The sequence below is a fragment of the Triturus cristatus genome, chromosome 6, assembly GCF_964204655.1.
Source record: "Triturus cristatus chromosome 6, aTriCri1.1, whole genome shotgun sequence".
NCBI classification, from domain to species: Eukaryota; Metazoa; Chordata; class Amphibia; order Caudata; family Salamandridae; genus Triturus; species Triturus cristatus.
In genome coordinates this window covers 735,257,932-735,278,427 of record NC_140589.1, presented here as the reverse complement: position 1 = coordinate 735,278,427, position 20,496 = coordinate 735,257,932, and the positions used below count along the sequence as shown (strand labels likewise).

The 20,496-nt window shown below is 44.6% G+C and overlaps 1 protein-coding gene across 1 annotated transcript in view; it reads left to right on the top strand.

Annotated features, from left to right (window-relative positions):
* SMPDL3A (sphingomyelin phosphodiesterase acid like 3A) overlaps nucleotides 1-20,496 on the top strand; it is a 214,836-nt gene that overhangs the window by 144,675 nt on the left and 49,665 nt on the right. The window contains exon 6 of the mRNA XM_085611264.1: nucleotides 17,255-17,435. Within this exon, the coding sequence (XP_085467390.1) occupies nucleotides 17,255-17,435 (181 nt within the window). The remainder of the gene's footprint in view (nucleotides 1-17,254; nucleotides 17,436-20,496) is intronic.

Here is a 20,496-nt window from a genome sequence, read left to right as displayed (position 1 = left end):
TTACAAAATTGTAGTCGGTATATGCGTGGTATACATGAAAGAAAAACATAGAGAAATTGTATGCGAGTCAGTACGAGCACAAAACTGAAAAAGGCGAAAATGTCTGGATTTGGTATCTTAACAGAATCTCACAAAAGTCGGTAAAACAACAAAGCTGACAATAAATTCAAAGCTGTTGAAATGGTCGCAGTAGAATTACAGGAAATTGAAAATTCAAGCAATGCATAAGGGTAAGAGCAAGCGTACATGAAAAAATGTTAAAATTAGAAGTGACATGATGTGACATTCAATAAGTGGAGAGCATCAATAAAACAGGTTGATCAATGGATATAAATGTCTACAGTAGAAAAGGTAGAAAATGGTAACAGTAGAAGCCTGGAGTATAAATGAAGCAGTAGAATAGACAAATTAAAAGGAATGTGAGTGAAGGAGAGATGGACAAGAGGCAAGGTAAGCAAGACGCAGAAAAAGGCATGGTTCAAGGCGCATGGTATGATGCTGACCACGAAGTGGCCAAGGCACGAAAGACACAACAAATAAAGATATGTCTAAGAGCCCAGAAAGTATTGTAATTCATGGTCGGTGTTCTGCCCATGATTCAGTGTGTAGATGCATAATCCAAGTCGCCTCGAGGCGTCTCAGTCTCAGTTCACGATTACCCCCCCTTATGTTGGGTTGGGCAATGTCAATTCCAAAGAACGAGAATTTCTTGTGGGCACCTTGTGTTGGACATGATGCTATATGTATAGCCATAGGGTATCTTGTGTCCTGTTGGTGAATGGCTCTAGCGTGTTCACTAATACGGTCTTTCAAGGCTCTGATGGTGCTACCAACGTATTGGCTTTTGCAGGTGCATTCAAGAACATACACCACAAATTTGGTGTTACAGTTGATGTTCATCCTGATCTCATAATGTCGTTTGTGATAGCTGGTAAATCTCTTAACTCCATTTTGCGCCCATTTGCATACACCGCAGCACCCACATTTGTGAAATCCGCTATGTGGAGTGAGCCTGGTGATCGTGGGTGCCGATGGCGGTACGGTAGGACTGAGTCTATTCCTCAGAGTCCTACCGCGTCTGAATGTGATTGAGGGCTTAGTGGTGATGATCTCACTCAGTGTTTTGTCAGCTAAAAGGATATTCCAATGTTTATTCAGACTTTTCTTGATTACTGTGCTGAGGTCGTTGAAGTCAGTAATCAATCTTGTTGGTTGGGTTTCCGTTTTTTTGTTAGATTTTGGTCGCAATGTGCTATTTCTGTCAGTTTTGGTGATTCTGGTTATTGCTTTGTTGATCGTGTTGGGTTTATAACCACGTTGAGAAAATCTGTTTTTCATGTCAGACACGCAGTTGAGGAATTCAGTCTCTTCGCTGCAGTTACGTCTAGCTCTTACGAGTTCACCATAGGGGATGGACTCAATCTGATGTGCAGGGTGAGAACTGTCAGCATGGAGAATCGCATTGCAGGCTGCCTCCTTGTGGTATAGTCTACTGTGTAAGATGTTGTCTTTAACATAGAGTTCTATGTCTAGGAAAGTAAGGAGTGATGTACTGTGATTGCATGTAAATTTCATGTCCATATCATTGGAATTAAGGTGGATACAAAAGGCATCAAGCTCCTCCTGTGTCCCAGACCAAAGGAGAAGACAATCGTCAATGTAGCGTCCCCAATATACGATAGAATCGGTCCATTGTGTACCTTTTCTACCCCAAATCCAAATTGCCTCTAATGAGCCCATATAGAGGTTGGCAAAAGAAGGTGAAAACCTAGAGCCCATGGCTACACCTTTAATTTGTTTGTACCATTTCTTTTCGTGGGGTAGAAAAGGTACACAATGGACCGATTCTATCGTATATTGGGGACGCTACATTGACGATTCTACTGTGACCATTTCAACAGCTTTGAATTTATTGTCAGCTTTGTTGTTTTACCGACTTTTGTGAGATTCTGTTAAGATACCAAATCCAGACATTTTCGCCTTTTTCAGTTTTGTGCTCGTACTGACTCGCATACAATTTCTCTATGTTTTTCTTTCATGTATACCACACATATACCGACTACAATTTTGTAAAGTCGGTTGTCTTTATTTGTTGATTTATTTGTGATAGACCGCCGAGTTATACGAATGCTTTTCATTTCAAATCACCACCTTACAACCTTTTCACTCCAGTTATCCCTTTTCTTTTACACCATCTCTTTCCTGCCACCACGCATGGTCAGCGTTCTAGCTTCCCAACCCCTTCTCTTCTTTTAAAACCATTTCCAGTTTTCGCATAGCTCTCTTGCATTTCGGCAGCGAGATACTCACGAGCTGGACCCGCCTGCACCAGGTAACTTTGATCCTGCTTCCCATGCCGTTGGAGTTTGCCTCCCTCCCTGTTTTACCCCAATACTTACCTTTACCCCCACTTCCTTTCAGGCTTCCCTATCACACGGACCTACCCGCCCGTGATTTTCATTTTTACATCCATTCCGAACGAGATTTCTTTAACCTTCGAATCCCATGGAATTATCACGACATCTCGGTGAGTTGCTTTTCCTTTCCCGCGCTCTCCTCAATTTCTACTCTCATCACGCCCTTGTTTTTTAACCACTACAGGTTATTTCTTATAACCTGTTTTCTCTTTTCCCCCAGCATCCCATCCATCTCTCCGTCCTTAGACGTACAAACAAATCGCTTCTATCAGGTAACCTTTTATCCACTCCACCATTATTTGTGCCGTTTTTTCACACTTGCATGGTGCTGACACACTAGTTTTCCTTTTCAATTTTCTTTTCACTTCTTCACCTTCTCACCTTCTTACAGCTTTCACGTTTGACATCAGCTTTTCTTGCATTCAGAATATGACGTATGGTATCTATTTCTTTTTTCTGTTAAACCCTTTAAATTCCTAATCATGTGGTTCACCGTTCCTCGTTGAGGGCACGTAACACGCATCTCAGCGTTTTGATGTTTGTTTTTTGAAAAAGTATGTTATAGCCATGACGTATTACAACCAAACTCGTTATCTTGTTAAACCCTTTGTCTCCCTAATTATGTGGTTCGCCACTCATCGCCGAGGGCACGTAACACGTACTTCTACGAATTAATTTCGAGCATGCTATATCTACACGTTTTTTTTTTACTTCGTATGCCTTTTTTCTCCAATTTTGACTTGCCTTTTTGTTTAAAACTTTGTTCCAGACAATTGATGTCTAAACCATGTTTCTTTTACCTTTTGACCAGATACTGTCTTGTTACTACATACACAAACAATTTTCGGCGCTACAATCAGCTTTGACTGGCACTTGTCACATTTATTATGGTTGCTGTTCTTTTACCTTTGTGTCTTAAGATAGTGTGGAACAGCTCTTGATCTATGCAATTTCTTTCTCTGTGGACACATAAATACCCCCTCGGATAGAATTGTTTTTCACCTTGTATGTTTCTTTTCCCACAAGATTTTCTTCCTTTCATTTACGCATGGGGTATGTTTACCTCACTATTTTACTGAGATTGTGTCACCTTTTATCTTCGTTTCGTGATTATTTATATTATGTTGTTTCCAGCCCTGAAGAGTCACAGGCAACTACCTGTTGACGAAACACGTGTCGGCTGGCGTTTTTGCTTTGACAATCTCAACTTGCATTAAACCAACATTTGCAGAACCTTCAGCGTTGACCTACTCTTTATTCCCAAACTGTTATTGTCTCTATACCCTAGACGTGTGCACGGGACTTGTTTGTTACTGTGTTGGTATGGGTTTTTAGCCCTCACCTCATACAGGGGTTTTGGGTCTTCCCCTGACCTGTTTGCACCGTGAAGCTTTTGTTCTTTGTTTTCTCTCGCTATACCTTATTGTTTACCTGCCTGAGCGCCAATTCTTTTCCTGCTCTCCCAAACCCTTCGCAGAAAATCTACAAGAAGGCATATGATGTCATTGGTTGCAGCGATCAAGATGGTGTCTGTGCTGTGGTTGGATTGTAAGCCGCATTGGGAGGCATCTAGCAGGTTGTTTTCTTCCACGTGCTCGGTGAGCTGGCGATTGATGGGTTTCTCCAGGACCTTGGTGAGTAAGGAGAGCAGCAAGATGGGACGATAATTCTTGAGTTCGCTGGGGTCTGCAGTGGGTTTCTTCAGGAGCTGTTTTGCCTCAGCATGTTTCCATACGTCAGGAACAGTGGCCGTTGTGATGGATGTTCGTGATGGTGCTGTTGATTTCGTGCCTTCCCAGGTTGAAGATGTGGTGTGGGCAGGGGTCAGTAGGTGCCCCAGAGTAGATCGAGTTCATGATGGTAATGGTGTCCTGGGTGGCGAGCTGTTTCCAGTCCATGCGCAGGTAGCTGTTGGTGGGTGTGAGGAGGTGGTCGGGGTGGGTGGGTTATGGGTCAAAGTTGCTGTAGATGTCTGATATCCTGCTGTGGAAGTAGTCTGTCAGAGTGTTGCAGATGGTTGGGTATGGGCGGATCGTGTTTTCGGTGGCAACCGGGCAGAAGAACTCTGATGATGCCGAAGAGTTCTTTAGTGTGGTTTGCACTCACCTCAATGTGGTTGGTAAGGGCATCCTTCTTGGCCTCCCTGAGGCAGTGGTGGTAATTGCAGAGGGCTGACTTGAAGGTGGTGAGGTCTGCGGGGTTCCTGCTGGAGTGCCAGCGTTTCTCCAGTCGCTTGCATTCACGCTTGAGGGTCGTAGCTCGGGTGTGAACCATCTGGCGTGCTTGCTGGATCTGCTGGTGCTGGTCTTTCCCATGGAGCAACAGAGTTGGCGGAAGCGGAGTTCCAGTTGGAGAATTTCTGGACGTCTAATTTGTGAATTGTGGTGGGGTCCGGCCTGGGGTATTTGAGGGCGATGGTCCAAAGGGTCTCCGTGATTTTGCTCTATCTTCGACAAGAAGGGTTGGGGGTTTGGTGGGGAGTTCTGGTGCACCTTGATGGTAAAGCGGACGATGCTGTGGTCCGTCCAGGTTTGCTCAGTTACATGAGAGAACCTGATTCTGTCATTGGCTGGGAAGATGGGGTCCAATGTGTGTCCTGCGTTGTGCGTGGGGCAGGTGATCAGCTGCGTGAGGCCAATGTTGCTCATGCTTTCCAGGAGGTTGACGGAGTTGGCGTCGTCGAGGTGGAAGTTAAGGTCTTTGAGGAAGATGTATTGGTTGGAGTCGATTGCCGTGTGGCGATGAAATTGGAGATTGCGTTGCAGATGCCGGGGCCCAGGGGTCTGTAGGCTAGGGTTCCTCTGATGGTTGTTTTTGCATCTTTTCTGATCTGAAAGTTCAGATGTTCCATCACTGGCGAGATTTCATCTTCGGAGGTGGTGCATTGGAGGGTGTCCTTGTGGATGATGGAAGTGCCTCCCCCATGCTTGTTGGAGTGCTCTTGGTGTATCATCTTGTAGCTGTGGGGTGTTGCGGTGGCAATGTCGAACATCGATGAGGGGATGAGCCAGCTCTCTGTGATGAACATCAAGTCGAGGTTGTGGGTGGTTGTGGTGTCCAAGATTTCTGCTGCGTGTTTGCAGAGGGATCTATGTTGAGCAGCATACAGTGGAGCTGTTCCTCGGGGTTAAGGGTCGGTTGTGTTGCGGCAGCGAGGATTTCGGCTTTGTAGCTGAAACGCCTGTGGTGGCAGACGAAAGGTCCTACTGTGAATCACGGTGACGTGGCGCAGCATTTGTTGTTGTGGCCTCCAGGGGCCAGGGCCAGCAGCTTGGCGGAGGAATACCAGTGGATGGCTGGTGGTCCAGGTTTCCTAGCGATGGGCGCGGTCCAGGCACAGATGGGTTTGCCTTTAGTGCGCCATCAGTGCTGCAGCCTCCATTAAGTAGGTCATCGGGGAGGGAGGGGCGCTGGTCAGCAGGAGATGGGTTGGCAGCAAAAAGCAGCAGGAGAGGGAGGCAAGGAGGGCTACCTAAAACAACAATACAACAATATGCTGACTACCGACTGAGTGTGGTGGCTGGAAAAACTAAGGAAGCTACAACACAATGGGGAATGAGCCTGGGAATAACAGATGAAAACAGACAGTAATAAGCAGCAGAGGTGGCGGGAGCAGTGTGGTGGGGGCTGTCTAATACAAAATGCAATCTGCCTGCCGTGACTGCGTTCTAGCAACAAGCACAACAGAAGATGGCACAAAGATGGAAGAGTAACAGTAAAACAAACAAGATGTGCGAGAACAGGCAGAGCAATCGCTTACAGGCGGCGGACGATACGACGGTCGTCAGCAGGGCAGGCCAGTGGCTTGAGGCGACAGGTGGGACCTGGCCACAGGACCTGCTCAATGGGGTCGTACTGGGATCTCCGGTGGCAAAAAGCAGCTAGAGAGGAGGGGTGAAGAGTACTACCTATAACAGCAATATGACTACTGTACAGACTGAGTGTGGCGGCTGGAAACACTAAGGAAGCAACAACACAATGGGGAATGAGACGTGGAATTACGGATGAAAACAGACTGTAACCGGTGACAGAGGCGGCTATCTAATACAAAACGCAATCTGACTGCCAGGACTGGGGTTCTAGCAACAAGCATAACGGGAGATGACACAAAGGTGAAAGAGTCACAGTAAAACAAACAAAATGTGCGAGAACAGGCAGAGAGCCCATTTACAGGTGGTGGCCGACACGACTGTCATCAGCAGGGCAGGTCAATGACCTGAGGAGACAGGTGGGAGCTGGCAACATGAACTGGTCCTTTATGGGTGACTTACAAATATTACATGCAGTGTTAGGGTACCTGGCACACAAGTGTGTGCTATGTCGTGTTTTCACTTTTTGGAGCACTTGTCACACAGCCTGTAGTGGCAGTCTGAATGTGTTTGGTGCTGGGTCCTTTAGTGTGGCACAATATATGCTGCAGTTCTTAGGGACCCTCTTTAGTACCTATGCCCTGGGTACCAGAGGTACCATTTACTGGGGACTTACAGAGGTGCTAAAGGCCTGGTCACTTGGGGATCAAGTGACCACTTTCTTGTTTTGGGGAAAGGACACTGGTACTGGGGACCTGGTTTGCAGGAACCCAGTGCACTTCAGGCAAAGCTGCATCAAATACCAGGCAAAAAAGTGGGGGGACTACTGCTAGAAAAACCCAGTTTCTTGCACCATGCTCCCTTTCTATTGCAGTGTATGTATCACAGTATGTATAGCCAGCTCAGTAATGTTCCTCAGTATATATAATTGGTGTTGAGCTCCTTTCACAATGTTTTAATCTATAGGTCTAGGAGCAACTTAATGTCAAGGTTGGGTCACTATGTTTTGTCTTTGAGAGTGGAAGATATTCCTACTTCGAGGATGCAATCATTTGTTTATGGATGAAGAGGTGGGAATGGAATGAAGAAAGAAGTAGTAATTTGTGGTTTCTGAGGCTAATAACATGAAGTGACATCAAGTCCCCTTGACAATGCAATAAATGTCTCTGCACTGATAGACCTCAGTTCATTGGGCTTCCTGTTCCTGTAGCCTGAGTGGCTGTCCGTGAGGAAAACGGGTGAGAAAGGACACTGTTGAGCTCAGATAAACAAAATATACTGAAATGTTAGGAAGAAGATTCTGCCCAAGAAGATGATGCTTCAAAGAGTTGAGTTCCTGCCGATAATACTGATATAATGACGGTAATTGACAATAAAAGTTCTATTACATTCTTAAAGGGCTGTATTGTGCCTAGGTATGGATACTAATCTGTTACTAATCTGGCAAGACAAACTTAAAAATGCTCTTAGGGGGATCGCTAGCAGAGGAAGAAAGTTATACCTAAGAGGGCGGGGAGGGGTCAGTCAACCTCTTGATAAAGACTGAGATGGCAGCTGAGGAGCAGCCGCCCTCGCTCTAGCTCCCTAAATGTGGGCTCCCCTAAAACGTGCATGGCTCCCTGAAGAGAGAGACCTGAAAATCACATCGCTTGGAAATTTTGGTACAGTCCAAGCACCAGCTGAGACTGAGTCATCTACTGTTGGAGGGGTTCCTTTATGTTAGGTACCAGGAAATTGGTAAACTAACAACTGAGCCTGTGACTGCTAGTAGTGGGGAAGTTCCTGTGGCTACAATTGTTGGAAGAAGAAAGAGGCTTGAGGTGGAATCAAGTCAAGGCAGCCTTTGGATTCGGCAATCAAAATATTTGTCAGAGCTCACAGCAGCTATTAAGACAAACATTGTGCCCCAGCACGTTTATTTACAAACTAAGCACTGGCTCCACTATAGGTCTGTAAAGAACAACGTTAAACCATGCGTTTGTTCTGAGTCTAACTTGAGCTTGATTTTTAGGCCATATTAAATAAGTCTTTTGCTGCCATCTAGACTGCCGATCTGGGAGGCGAACTGCTTACATCGCTGTTGACATTTCTCTGCAAGCTGTGTAACTAACATTGGTGGATACGACCAATGTAATTTCGCCTATCAGAGCGAACTCTACATGCCGCGTATGTTTTTTTCATAAAGACTTCATCAACTGAGACATACACGTACCAATAAGTTGAGCCCTGATGAAGCCCTTCCTTGCTTGTAGAAAAATAAATAAAGCATCAGTGACACCGAAGACTCCAGAAATTTTTTCTTGTTTTCTTGCTTTATTAATGCTGTTTGTGTTGCCTCTCTGCCCATTGATTTTGACGCTGCACCATATTTATACAGGTGGCGTAAATATAGGGCAACGCCAAAATTAAGACCAGGGAAAACCTTGTCTTACCCTGACGAAATGAGGAGAAATGCTTCATTTCTCCTCGTTTTTGTTGTTTCTATGTGTACTGTGTTGTGCAGCACACATAGAAACAGCAAAACACCATTGATTTTTTCTGTGCAAGAACGTGTCCAAACAATCATTAAAAATAAAAGCAATTGCAATGCAATAGGTCTTGCATTTGTTAAAGTTAGAGCTGTTGACATTGAAAATAACAATTTTCAGCGACAACAGCTCTAACTTTAACAAATGCGAGACCTATAGCTTTGGAAATGCAATTGGTCTTGCAATTGTTGCAGTTGGAGTTATTGGCATTATAAATGTCAGTGTTTTTTCCCTAGCCATGTTGCATGGGACGTCTTTTGGCCACATATGGTACTGCACCCTGCAAAGTTGGAATTATAGGCATTATAAATGGCAATGTTTTTTACCTAGCCATGTTTCAGGGTGCAGTAACATGTGTGGGACCTCTTTTGACCACATATAGTACTGCGTCCTGCAAAGTTGAGGTTATTGGCATTAAAAATGCCAGTGTTTTTTGCCTAGCCATGTTTCAGGGTGCAATACCATATGTGGCCAATATCGGTCCATTGGGACCTTTTTTGGTCACATGTGGTACTGCACCCTGCAGAAGATATGGTAAATCCACCCTACCAATAATGCATTGCATGCAAGACAGTACCACGAGTACATTCAAATAGCTATGTCCATATATACAATTAGTAGTTTTGAAATGTGACAAAATATTTATTATATTAATTCCGTATTAGGTTGTACTCTCTGTGGAGCTGATGAAAAGAACTTTATAGAAGGTCTCATATAAACGTGAGATGTACTAGTGAGTAAAGAAACCACTGCCAGCCTTGGTTATGCCCAAGCATGTGTCCTGCCTGAAGCCCTTTAAGAAAATAGTGCTCTGAGGCTGTCATTAAAATCTAGGGAGTAACAACACATGTAACAGGGGGTGTCCTCATGGGAGGTTACAAGAAGAGACAAGGCGGTACTAAAGAGGGTCTATTAAGCTTATTGACCAATTAAAAGCCACCATTTACAGAGGACAGGGACAGGAGCCTATTCAAAAGATGGGCGGAAAGTTGGCAGAGCTTTATGCCCATATCCTAAATACAACAAAACACACAAGATGATGGACAGAATGTTGCACATTGGCAAAACATTCACCCCCAGTCACAGATCTGGGTTTAATCCATCGTTATTTTGCTCACCACGCCACCCCAGTTCAGACAAGGCCATATGCAAATCAGTCTTGACCCTGTGCCTCATGGGAACAGTCCAGCCTGAACTGCCAAGCCATGTCTTCCCTGGACCGGAATCAAGCATCCTAGGACCGGTTTCGGGGTTCCACCCCTCTTCAGCCAGGATATCTTGACTCCAGTGGCGTAGTGAGCACGGGACCCACGTCTGGGCATACCCTTCCCACATAGGGAGAATAGCAAAACACACAAGATGATTGACGGAATGTAGCACATTGGCAAAACATTTACCCCCAGTCACAGATCTGGGTTTAATCCATCGTTATTTTGCTCACCACGCCACCCCAGTTCAGACAAGGCCATATGCAAATCAGTCTTGACCCTGTGCCTCATGGGAACAGTCCAGCCCAAACTGCCAAGCCATGTCTTCCCTGGACCGGAATCAAGCATCCTAGGACCGGTTTCGATCAGTTGACTGGGGTCGAGTGCTTGCATTGTTCAACACTCCGTCTATCATCCTCTTTGGTTTTGCTTTGTTTGCCCTAAGTTGGCAGGGTATGCCCAGACATGGGTCCCTTGCTCACTTTGCCACTGGATTCAAGATAGCCTGACTCATGAGGGTTAAGAACCCGAAACCGGTCCCAGGATGCTGGTTCCCGGTCCAGGGAAGACATGGCTTGGCAGTTCGGGCTGGACTGTTCCCATGAGGCACAGAGTCAGACTGATTTGCGTATGGCCATGTCTGAACTGGGGTGGCGGAGTGAGCCAAAGAATGATGATGGATTAAACTAGATCAGTTGACTGGGGTCGAGTGCTTGCATTGTTCAACACTCCGTCCGTCGTCCTCTTTGGTTTTGCTTTGTTTGCCCTAAGTTGGCAGGGTATGCCCAGACGTGTGTCCCTTGCTCACTTTGCCACTGGATTCAAGATAGCCTGGCTGATGAGGGTTATGAACCCGAAACCGGTCCCAGGATGCTTGTTTCGGGTCCAGGGAAGATATGGCTTGGCAGTTCGGGCTGGCCTGTTCCCATGAGGCACAGGGTCAGACTGATTTGCGTATGGCCATGTCTGAACTGGGGTGGCAGAGTTAGCTAAAGAATGATGATGGATTAAACCCAGATCAGTTGACTGGGGTCGAGTGCTTGCATTGTTCAACTCTCCATCCATCATCCTCTTTGGTTTTGCTTTGTTTGTCCTCAGTTGGCAGGGTATGCCCAGAAGTGGGTCCCTTGCTCACTTTGCCACTGGATTCAAGATAGCCTGGCTGATGAGGGTTATAAACCCGAAACCGGTCCCAGGATGCTTGTTTCTGGTCCAGGGAAGAGATGGCTTGGCAGTTCGGGCTGGACTGTTCCCATGAGGCACAGGGTCAGACTGATTTGCGTATGGCCATGTCTGAACTGGGGTGGCGGAGTGAGCTAAAGAATGATGATGGATTAAACCCAGATCAGTTGACTGGGGTCGAGTGCTTGCATTGTTCAACACTCCGTCCATCATCCTCTTTGGTTTTGCTTCATATCCTAAATACAGCAAGTGCTGCCTAAGCAAGACGTAAAAAGGACGAGTTGCAGCTTAGAAATGACAAAACTCCATTTCAGATTGTTTATGTGCAGGAAGAAACACCTTCCCGCACATAAACAATCCTTCCCCTTCTTGTGAATACGGTGCAGTCCTGCGTATCAGATGTTGTGGAGCGTGGCATAAAGACTTCATCAACTGAGACATACACGTACCAATAAGTTGAGCCCTGATGAAGCCCTTCCTTGCTTGTAGAAAAATAAATAAAGCATCAGTGACACCGAAGACTCCAGAAATTTTTTCTTGTTTTCTTGCTTTATTAATGCTGTTTGTGTTGCCTCTCTGCCCATTGATTTTGACGCTGCACCATATTTATACAGGTGGCGTAAATATAGGGCAACGCCAAAATTAAGACCAGGGAAAACCTTGTCTTACCCTGACGAAATGAGGAGAAATGCTTCATTTCTCCTCGTTTTTGTTGTTTCTATGTGTACTGTGTTGTGCAGCACACATAGAAACAGCAAAACACCATTGATTTTTTCTGTGCAAGAACGTGTCCAAACAATCATTAAAAATAAAAGCAATTGCAATGCAATAGGTCTTGCATTTGTTAAAGTTAGAGCTGTTGACATTGAAAATAACAATTTTCAGCGACAACAGCTCTAACTTTAACAAATGCGAGACCTATAGCTTTGGAAATGCAATTGGTCTTGCAATTGTTGCAGTTGGAGTTATTGGCATTATAAATGTCAGTGTTTTTTCCCTAGCCATGTTGCATGGGACGTCTTTTGGCCACATATGGTACTGCACCCTGCAAAGTTGGAATTATAGGCATTATAAATGGCAATGTTTTTTACCTAGCCATGTTTCAGGGTGCAGTAACATGTGTGGGACCTCTTTTGACCACATATAGTACTGCGTCCTGCAAAGTTGAGGTTATTGGCATTAAAAATGCCAGTGTTTTTTGCCTAGCCATGTTTCAGGGTGCAATACCATATGTGGCCAATATCGGTCCATTGGGACCTTTTTTGGTCACATGTGGTACTGCACCCTGCAGAAGATATGGTAAATCCACCCTACCAATAATGCATTGCATGCAAGACAGTACCACGAGTACATTCAAATAGCTATGTCCATATATACAATTAGTAGTTTTGAAATGTGACAAAATATTTATTATATTAATTCCGTATTAGGTTGTACTCTCTGTGGAGCTGATGAAAGGAACTTTATAGAAGGTCTCATATAAACGTGAGATGTGCTAGTGAGTAAAGAAACCACTGCCAGCCTTGGTTATGCCCAAGCATGTGTCCTGCCTGAAGCCCTTTAAGAAAATAGTGCTCTGAGGCTGTCATTAAAATCTAGGGAGTAACAACACATGTAACAGGGGGTGTCCTCATGGGAGGTTACAAGAAGAGACAAGGCGGTACTAAGGAGGGACTATTAAACTTATTGACCAATTAAAAGCCACCATTTACAGAGGACAGGGACAGGAGCCTATTCAAAAGATGGGCGGAAAGTTGGCAGAGCTTTATGCCCATACCCTAAATACAGCTAAACACACAAGATGATGGACAGAATGTTGCACATTGGCAAAACATTCACCCCCAGTCACAGATCTGGGTTTAATCCATCGTTATTTTGCTCACCACGCCACCCCAGTTCAGACAAGGCCATATGCAAATCAGTCTTGACCCTGTGCCTCATGGGAACAGTCCAGCCCGAACTGCCAAGCCATGTCTTCCCTGGACCGGAATCAAGCATCCTAGGACCGGTTTCGGGGTTTCACCCCTCTTCATCCAGGATAGCTTGACTCCAGTGGCGTAGTGAGCACGGGACCCACGTCTGGGCATACCCTTCCCACATAAGGCGAATAGCAAAACACACAAGATGATTGACGGAATGTTGCACATTGGCAAAACATTCCCCCCCAGTCACAGATCTGGGTTTAATCCATCGTTATTTTGCACACCACGCCACCTCAGTTCAGACAAGGCCATATGCAAATCAGTCTTGACCCTGTGCCTCATGGGAACAGTCCAGCCCAAACTGCCAAGCCATGTCTTCCCTGGACCGGAATCAAGCATCCTAGGACCGGTTTCGATCAGTTGACTGGGGTCGAGTGCTTGCATTGTTCAACACTCCGTCCATCATGCTCTTTGGTTTTGCTTTGTTTGCCCTAAGTTGGCAGGGTATGCGCAGACATGGGTCCCTTGCTCACTTTGCCACTGGATTCAAGATAGCCTGGCTGATGAGGGTTTTGAACCCGAAACCGGTCCCAGGATGCTTGTTTCCGGTCCAGGGAAGACACGGCTTGGCAGTTCGGGCTGGACTGTTCCCATGAGGCACAGGGTCAGACTGATTTGCGTATGGCCATGTCTGAACTGGGGTGACAGAGTGAGCTAAAGAATGATGATGGATTAAACCCAGATCAGTTGACTGGGGTCGAGTGCTTGCATTGTTCAACACTCCGTCCATCATCCTCTTTGGTTTTGCTTTGTTTGCCGTAAGTTGGCAGGGTATGCCCAGAAGTGTGTCCCTTGCTCACTTTGCCACTGGATTCAAAATAGCCTGGCTGATGAGGGTTATGAACCCGAAGCCGGTCCCATGATGCTTGTTTCAGGTCCAGGGAAGAGATGGCTTGGCAGTTCGGGCTGGACTGTTCCCATGAGGCACAGGGTCAGACTGATTTGCGTATGGCCATGTCTGAACTGGGGTGGCGGAGTGAGCTAAAGAATGATGATGGATTAAACCCAGATCAGTTGACTGGGGTCGAGTGCTTGCATTGTTCAACACTCCGTCCATCATCCTCTTTGGTTTTGCTTTTTTTGCCCTAAGTTGGCAGGGTATGCCCAGACGTGGGTCCCTTGCTCACTTTGCCACTGGATTCAAGATAGCCTGGCTGATGAGGGTTATGGACCCGAAACCAGTCCCAGGATGCTTGTTTCCGGTCCAGGGAAGACATGGCTTGGCAGTTCGGGCTGGACTGTTCCCATGAGGCACAGGGTCAGACTGATTTGCGTATGGCCATGTCTGAACTGGGGTGGCGGAGTGAGCTAAAGAATGATGATGGATTAAACCCAGATCAGTTGACTGGGGTCGAGTGCTTGCATTGTTCAACACTCCGTCCATCATCCTCTTTGGTTTTGCTTCATATCCTAAATACAGCAAGTGCTGCCTAAGCAAGACGTAAAAAGGACGAGTTGCAGCTTAGAAATGACAAAACTCCATTTCAGATTGTTTATGTGCAGGAAGAAACACCTTCCTGCACATAAACAATCCTTCCCCTTCTTGTGAATACGGTGCAGTCCTGCGCTTCAGATGTTGTGGAGCGTGGCGTTAAGCCAACAAGGCTAAAGCTGCTCTCCATTACTTCTTTTTTCAATATGCCCCTTAGTGTCCAGCCAAACTTGTTTGCATTTTTTATTTTGGCAAGCTTTTTGGATATCTAGGCATATGTTTTTAAGGACGGTTTTGCTCTCCCTAGGGCAGTGAAAGTACAAGTCACCCATTCTTTCCTTGCCATTGCTAAACTCCTACTTAACCATGCTTGTTTTGAAAAAATGTTTGGCTTCAGCATTTAGATTAAAAGATCGCATAGGAACTTCAGATATTGAGTGAAAGGGTGTGGCTCTGATTTGTTAGGTTATTCATTTATTGATGTTGATTTTTTGAGGGGTAATGGATTACTTACCTAAATTTGGTCATTTTCTTAATCAATGTGTTTATGAATTATCCAATTTCCATGACTGTTCAATGAACCTAATCGTTATATACTATTTTGATTGACTACTAATTTAACTCATATGTGGACTCTCTGTGTTTCCCATAAAAGCATTAGCTGGCATCATTAATAAACGTAGTTATGTGAAAGGGTTAACTTAAGGTTTCATAAGTTGCACCGTATTCATGAAAAAAATATATTTTGTACAAGTCCGTGATTTCAGAGTTCCTAACAAAAGAATGTGTGTAACCTACGTTTCACTATGTTTTACTCACACACCTCTCTCCTTAGAGATGTGTCAGGAAAGTGGTTAGAAAAATGTGACAGAAAGTGGTACACACTCAAAAATGGAGTATTCACAGGCATTTTAAGAGCATTGTCCATACTTATATGCACACTTAGGGCCAGATTTATCATACTTTCACGCAACGCAGCAAGACACCTTGCTGCATTGTGTGAAAAGGAGATGGCAGGAATGCACCATATTTAACATTATATGGCTCATTCATGTCCTCTCCTTGCGCTGGCACACAATGTACTTGCTGTCTTGCGAAAATGCAGGCACCCTTGCGCCATGGCGCAGAGGTACTGGTAGGATTGTTTTTGTGCAGGAAGGGATATCTTCCTGCACAAAAACAATCCTCAGAGGCATTTTCCTCTCTAAGGGCCATATGTAGGTAGCCTAATACCGGTCGGTAACGGCCGATTTTCGGTAAAAATCCCGTTACCGACCGGTATTCAGGCGTTTGGTATGTAGGGGGGACATTTCAGGATTCGGTAATTTACCGAATCGGTAAAATTACCGATTCGGTAATTTTACCGATTTGGTAAATACCGAATCCTGAAATGAGATGTAGGGGGAGTGTGTGGGTGTTGTGTGGATTCGTTATTTACCACCAACTAAAAGTTGGTGGTAAATGACGAATGGCCTTGAAAAAGCATTTGTTGGCACTTAGAAGTGTGCAATGTGGCAGACATACATGCCCTTAGGGCATGTATGTGTGCCACATGTGCACACATGCAGGAATCAGGGGTGCAACAGGGTGTCACTGTGACACCCTGCCACCCTTGATTGTGCTCCCCCCATTACGAATCGGTATTTACCGATTTGGTAATGGTAACTGGCTTCCCATTGATTCCTATCAATGGGAAGCCAGTTACTATTACCGAATCGGTAAATACCGATTCTAATATACCGACCCATTCCGAATCGGTAAATATTACCGATGGATTACCTACATAGCATTTACCACTTCATAAATACCGAATCGGTAAAATTCAGTATTTATGAAGTGGTAAATGTTAGGCTACCTACATATGGCCCTATGTGTGCTACAGGAAACCATGAGGAGTAAAAAAAGATATTTCTCCTAGTTGCACCCTTATCAGGAAGGCGTAGCATTTTGGCGCATTCTCAGGTTTTTCTGTCTTGGGAAATTTGGGAATGCACCAAAATCCATAGGTGGACGCCTGGGAACACCCACACTCCATCCATTGAACGCCTTCTCAGGGCAGAGTAACGCAAGACAGCGACTTGTGCTGCCTTGTATTACTCCAGATTCATCAAGCCATGCAGGGTGGCCTCGCGTGGCATGGTAAATCTTATTCTAGGTTTTGCATTGCCCGCATCATCTTGCATGGCACAAAGGACATTCAAATCCATGATAAATGTAGCCCTCAATTTACAATGATGGGGTCTGGATATGACTGCTGAAAGCAGTGTATGAAGGAACACCAGTTGTACCAATTTTCACACACAGGAGTGGAAAAAGATAGGACATGCTAGAGACAAATATTTGAAAATGACAGAATAAAACATTTCTAAGGTTTATTTAAAAAATTATATATTTCCTAATTCTAAACTGGTGTATTTTATCACTATTCATGAATTGCACAAACTTAGGGCTAAGAAAACAGCTGTGTCTGTCTATATGTCAGTTGTTACTGAATTCCTTACTCTTGGGATTGTTTCTTAAGAGAGTCAGAAGTTGTGTCTACTTTGAAAGGAAAGGTTAGTGAACATTTCCAACAGGCATTTAAGAACAGACATAGGCATAACTTAAAAGTGTTCTACAATTAGCCTGTTTTTGTGATTCGGGCCTTAAATGTATAGTAATGGTTAAAGATTTACTTTTTCTCTCCCGTGATTTAGGTGTACATCATTGCACATGTTCCAGTTGGATATCTACCTTTCACAGAAAACATCACATCTATTAGAACACACTTCAATGAGAGGCTGGTGAAACTATTCCGCAAGTACAGCAACATTATTGTTGGACAGTTTTATGGACATACGCACAGGGATAGCATTATGGTGCTTTTAGATGAGCAAGGTATGTGCTATTGACTTACAATAAGCTTTTTCATCCTTAGATCAGTTTCCTTATTGCAAAGATAAATATTAATTTCGTTTAATTTCTATTTATTTTCACTTTAACATAGCACGTACATGACCCCAACATGTAGCAGAGTTATTTATAAAGGTCAGGTTTCAAGAACATATCAACTGCACACAAAGTTGCATTAAGGATGCATTTGGAACAGTTCAGTACAATATATTTGAAGTTGTTTTAACTATTATAAAATATCTATTGATAATGTACTTATGGACACTGTAAGGGATTCCTTGACACCGAAGGAGAAAACAGTCAGATTCAAAGTCACCACTTAACAGGTCATAATTGAAAGTAATGTTGGAGAAGTAGACTTTTACACTCAGATTTCTAAATCTTTGAACCTGATTACGACAAGTTCCTCGTAATATTCCAAACTGTTGTTTACGAATTTGAAGGTATTTAATATATCCGATAATTAAATTTCGGCAGGTCAAATTGTGAACTCCACACAGATGCTATTGAATCCACTGTGTAAATACACATATTTTTCATTTTTTTCCTTTGCAGAGAAAATATTGTTCTCCATGTCGAATCCTTTCCCCCCTCAAATTTGGTAGTGATCCATTCCACCCCAGGAAACTAATTTATACCAGCATTTAGCTTGAATACATGTCCAAGAGTGAAAAAGGGAATGTGAGGAGTTTGTGAATACCCTCCAATGTACTATTTTATGGAATTTCACTAACTTCCACGGCTATCCACACCTTAGAACACCCCTGATCCTACTCTTTCAGCTGCACTTTTGGAGGAGATTTCCAAATAAATAAATGGGTTTATGCCTGCCAATTTTGTGAATTTGTGGCAAAAATTTTCAGACATTCAGAGCAATGACAGCTAAAGCTAAAGGGGCAAGATGTATGACCCTTCCATTTTGTGAGTCTCAAATTGGGTTGTTTTCCCAATGGGGTGTCAAACGACCTGCCTCATTAATATTCATGAGGCAAGTCGCAATTTGCGACCCCATTGGGAATGGCCAGCACTCACAGGGATGGTGGCCTGCTGGTGTCAGCAGACCACCATGTCTTTGACTGCTTTTTAAAGGAAAAAGGGATACATTTAAAAAATAAAAATAAAACGTTTCAGTTTCATTTTTTAAGAGTAGGCAGTGGTGCGTGGGACCACTGCCTGCTCTTAAAAAATGTTTTTGCTGCCAGTCACAAAGGGAAAGGGGCCCCCCGAGGACCTCTTGCCGTTTGCGAGTGGCTTACTACCTTTTTGAAATAGGTGGTAAACTGCTAGTGTTTTGCAAAGACATTGTACATAGAAGTGCGACTCGCTATTAGGAAGGGACGACCTTGGCACGTCCATTCCTAATAACGAGTCGCAAACCCTATTTTGCGATTCAGTAATAGGTTACCAACTCGCAAAATAGGGTTTGTATATTGCACAGACCTATTTTGCGTTCGCAAACAGGCTGATTTCCCATTTGCGGCCGGAAAAACAGTCTTATATCTGGCCCAAGATGTTTATCCTGCAAATTAATTGTGTTGAATGCAACAAAAAAAAAATGCTACTCTGGAATCAGCTGTTTGGAAGGCAGGAAGCAGCATTCATAACTATTACTTAGAGGGACTTGGGCCTTCCAAATATAATTTGGTTCTTTATTCATCTGTTCCAAACAGACGCCGCACTTCAACCAGGTAATTGTGAGCCTTGCCAGAATTCTCAGCTGCGGATGTTTTGATGTTTTTGATGTTTCAAATCAAAACAGATCTTGTTGACGTGAATCAATCAGTAAATTTACTGTTTGCAAGCTAGAACCTCTTAATCGTATTTAGTAAATTGTAATGAATGGGATAAAGTACCCCCCCTGTCGTACATTATAAAGATATTGTAAGTCTCACAAACTGCTTAAATCCTTGGTGTCCTCCTCCTTCATATGAAAGAAATAGTATAATTGAAGACATGAAGAATACAAGCAAAAGTGATAATGTGTAACTAAACACACCATCAAAAGTTATTATTTTGTTGCAAAAAGATGATGGATTCAGTTAATGTAAGTCACATTTAAGAATGCTGTAACTCAGAATGTGTGGAAACATGCACAGCGAATCTGTCTTTCCTGTATTGACCTTTAGTGTGAAAAAACAAAACATGTTACCACAAATATCTATTCCTGCTGATCCCTGTTCATTTTAGAAAAACTGGTTTGAAGGAAGAAAATACAATTCTTATTTTTATTGTTTAAACTGCAGCCGCGGAGGAGCCTAGCGCTTGACCAAGATGGCCGCGTGAGCTCTGAGCTCCCGAGACCCTCGCGCCCTCCGTCGACTATCCTGTCTCTAATCCTGTCTGTATGCATGGCATCGTGTAGATGACCTGTCAGGGAGGCGATTGATGCTACCCGCGGTCGGATCGCCCACCGGGAACCGGAGTTATGCATGGCGGAAGATTGCGGCCTATCTCCGAGGGATGCCAGGGGCTAGAGTTGGCAGGGTGCCCGACTTCTAGTTGAACAACAACAGCCGGGCGAGGTGTGAACTGTCGGATGGAGGTCCCCGTCCTTTCACTTTCGCTTTCTCTCCCTTTGTCTGCCCTGCCCCTGGAGAGCTCTTGGTGGCTTTATTATCCTTTGGACGCTCTGCATGCTACTCTGGCGGCCCACTGCAGAACTGATTACTCCTGATTCCTCTCGTTGAGAGAGGGCCGTCTTATCTGAACCGACCTGCTTGGTACCAACCATGTCGGGCAAAGCAGAGGTGGATCGGCAGAAGCCTAAGTCTACCAGGCGGGGAGCCTATACTCAAGTCAATAATATGGACCGCTATGCTCTGCAGAAGGGATCACCGAGTGGGTCGAGCCAGTCGCCGGATACCCAGAAGGCGGCCTCGCCCTTGGCCCCGGAGCTCTCGCTGCAGGATGTCATGGGCGCGCTCGAAGGGATGCAGACTTCGATTGGGAGACAGTTTGATGCCCTGGCGCATAAGGTGGATGCCATCTTGGTGGATGTTAACCTGATCCGTGCGGACTTGGGCAAAACGAATGAACGGGTTAAAAC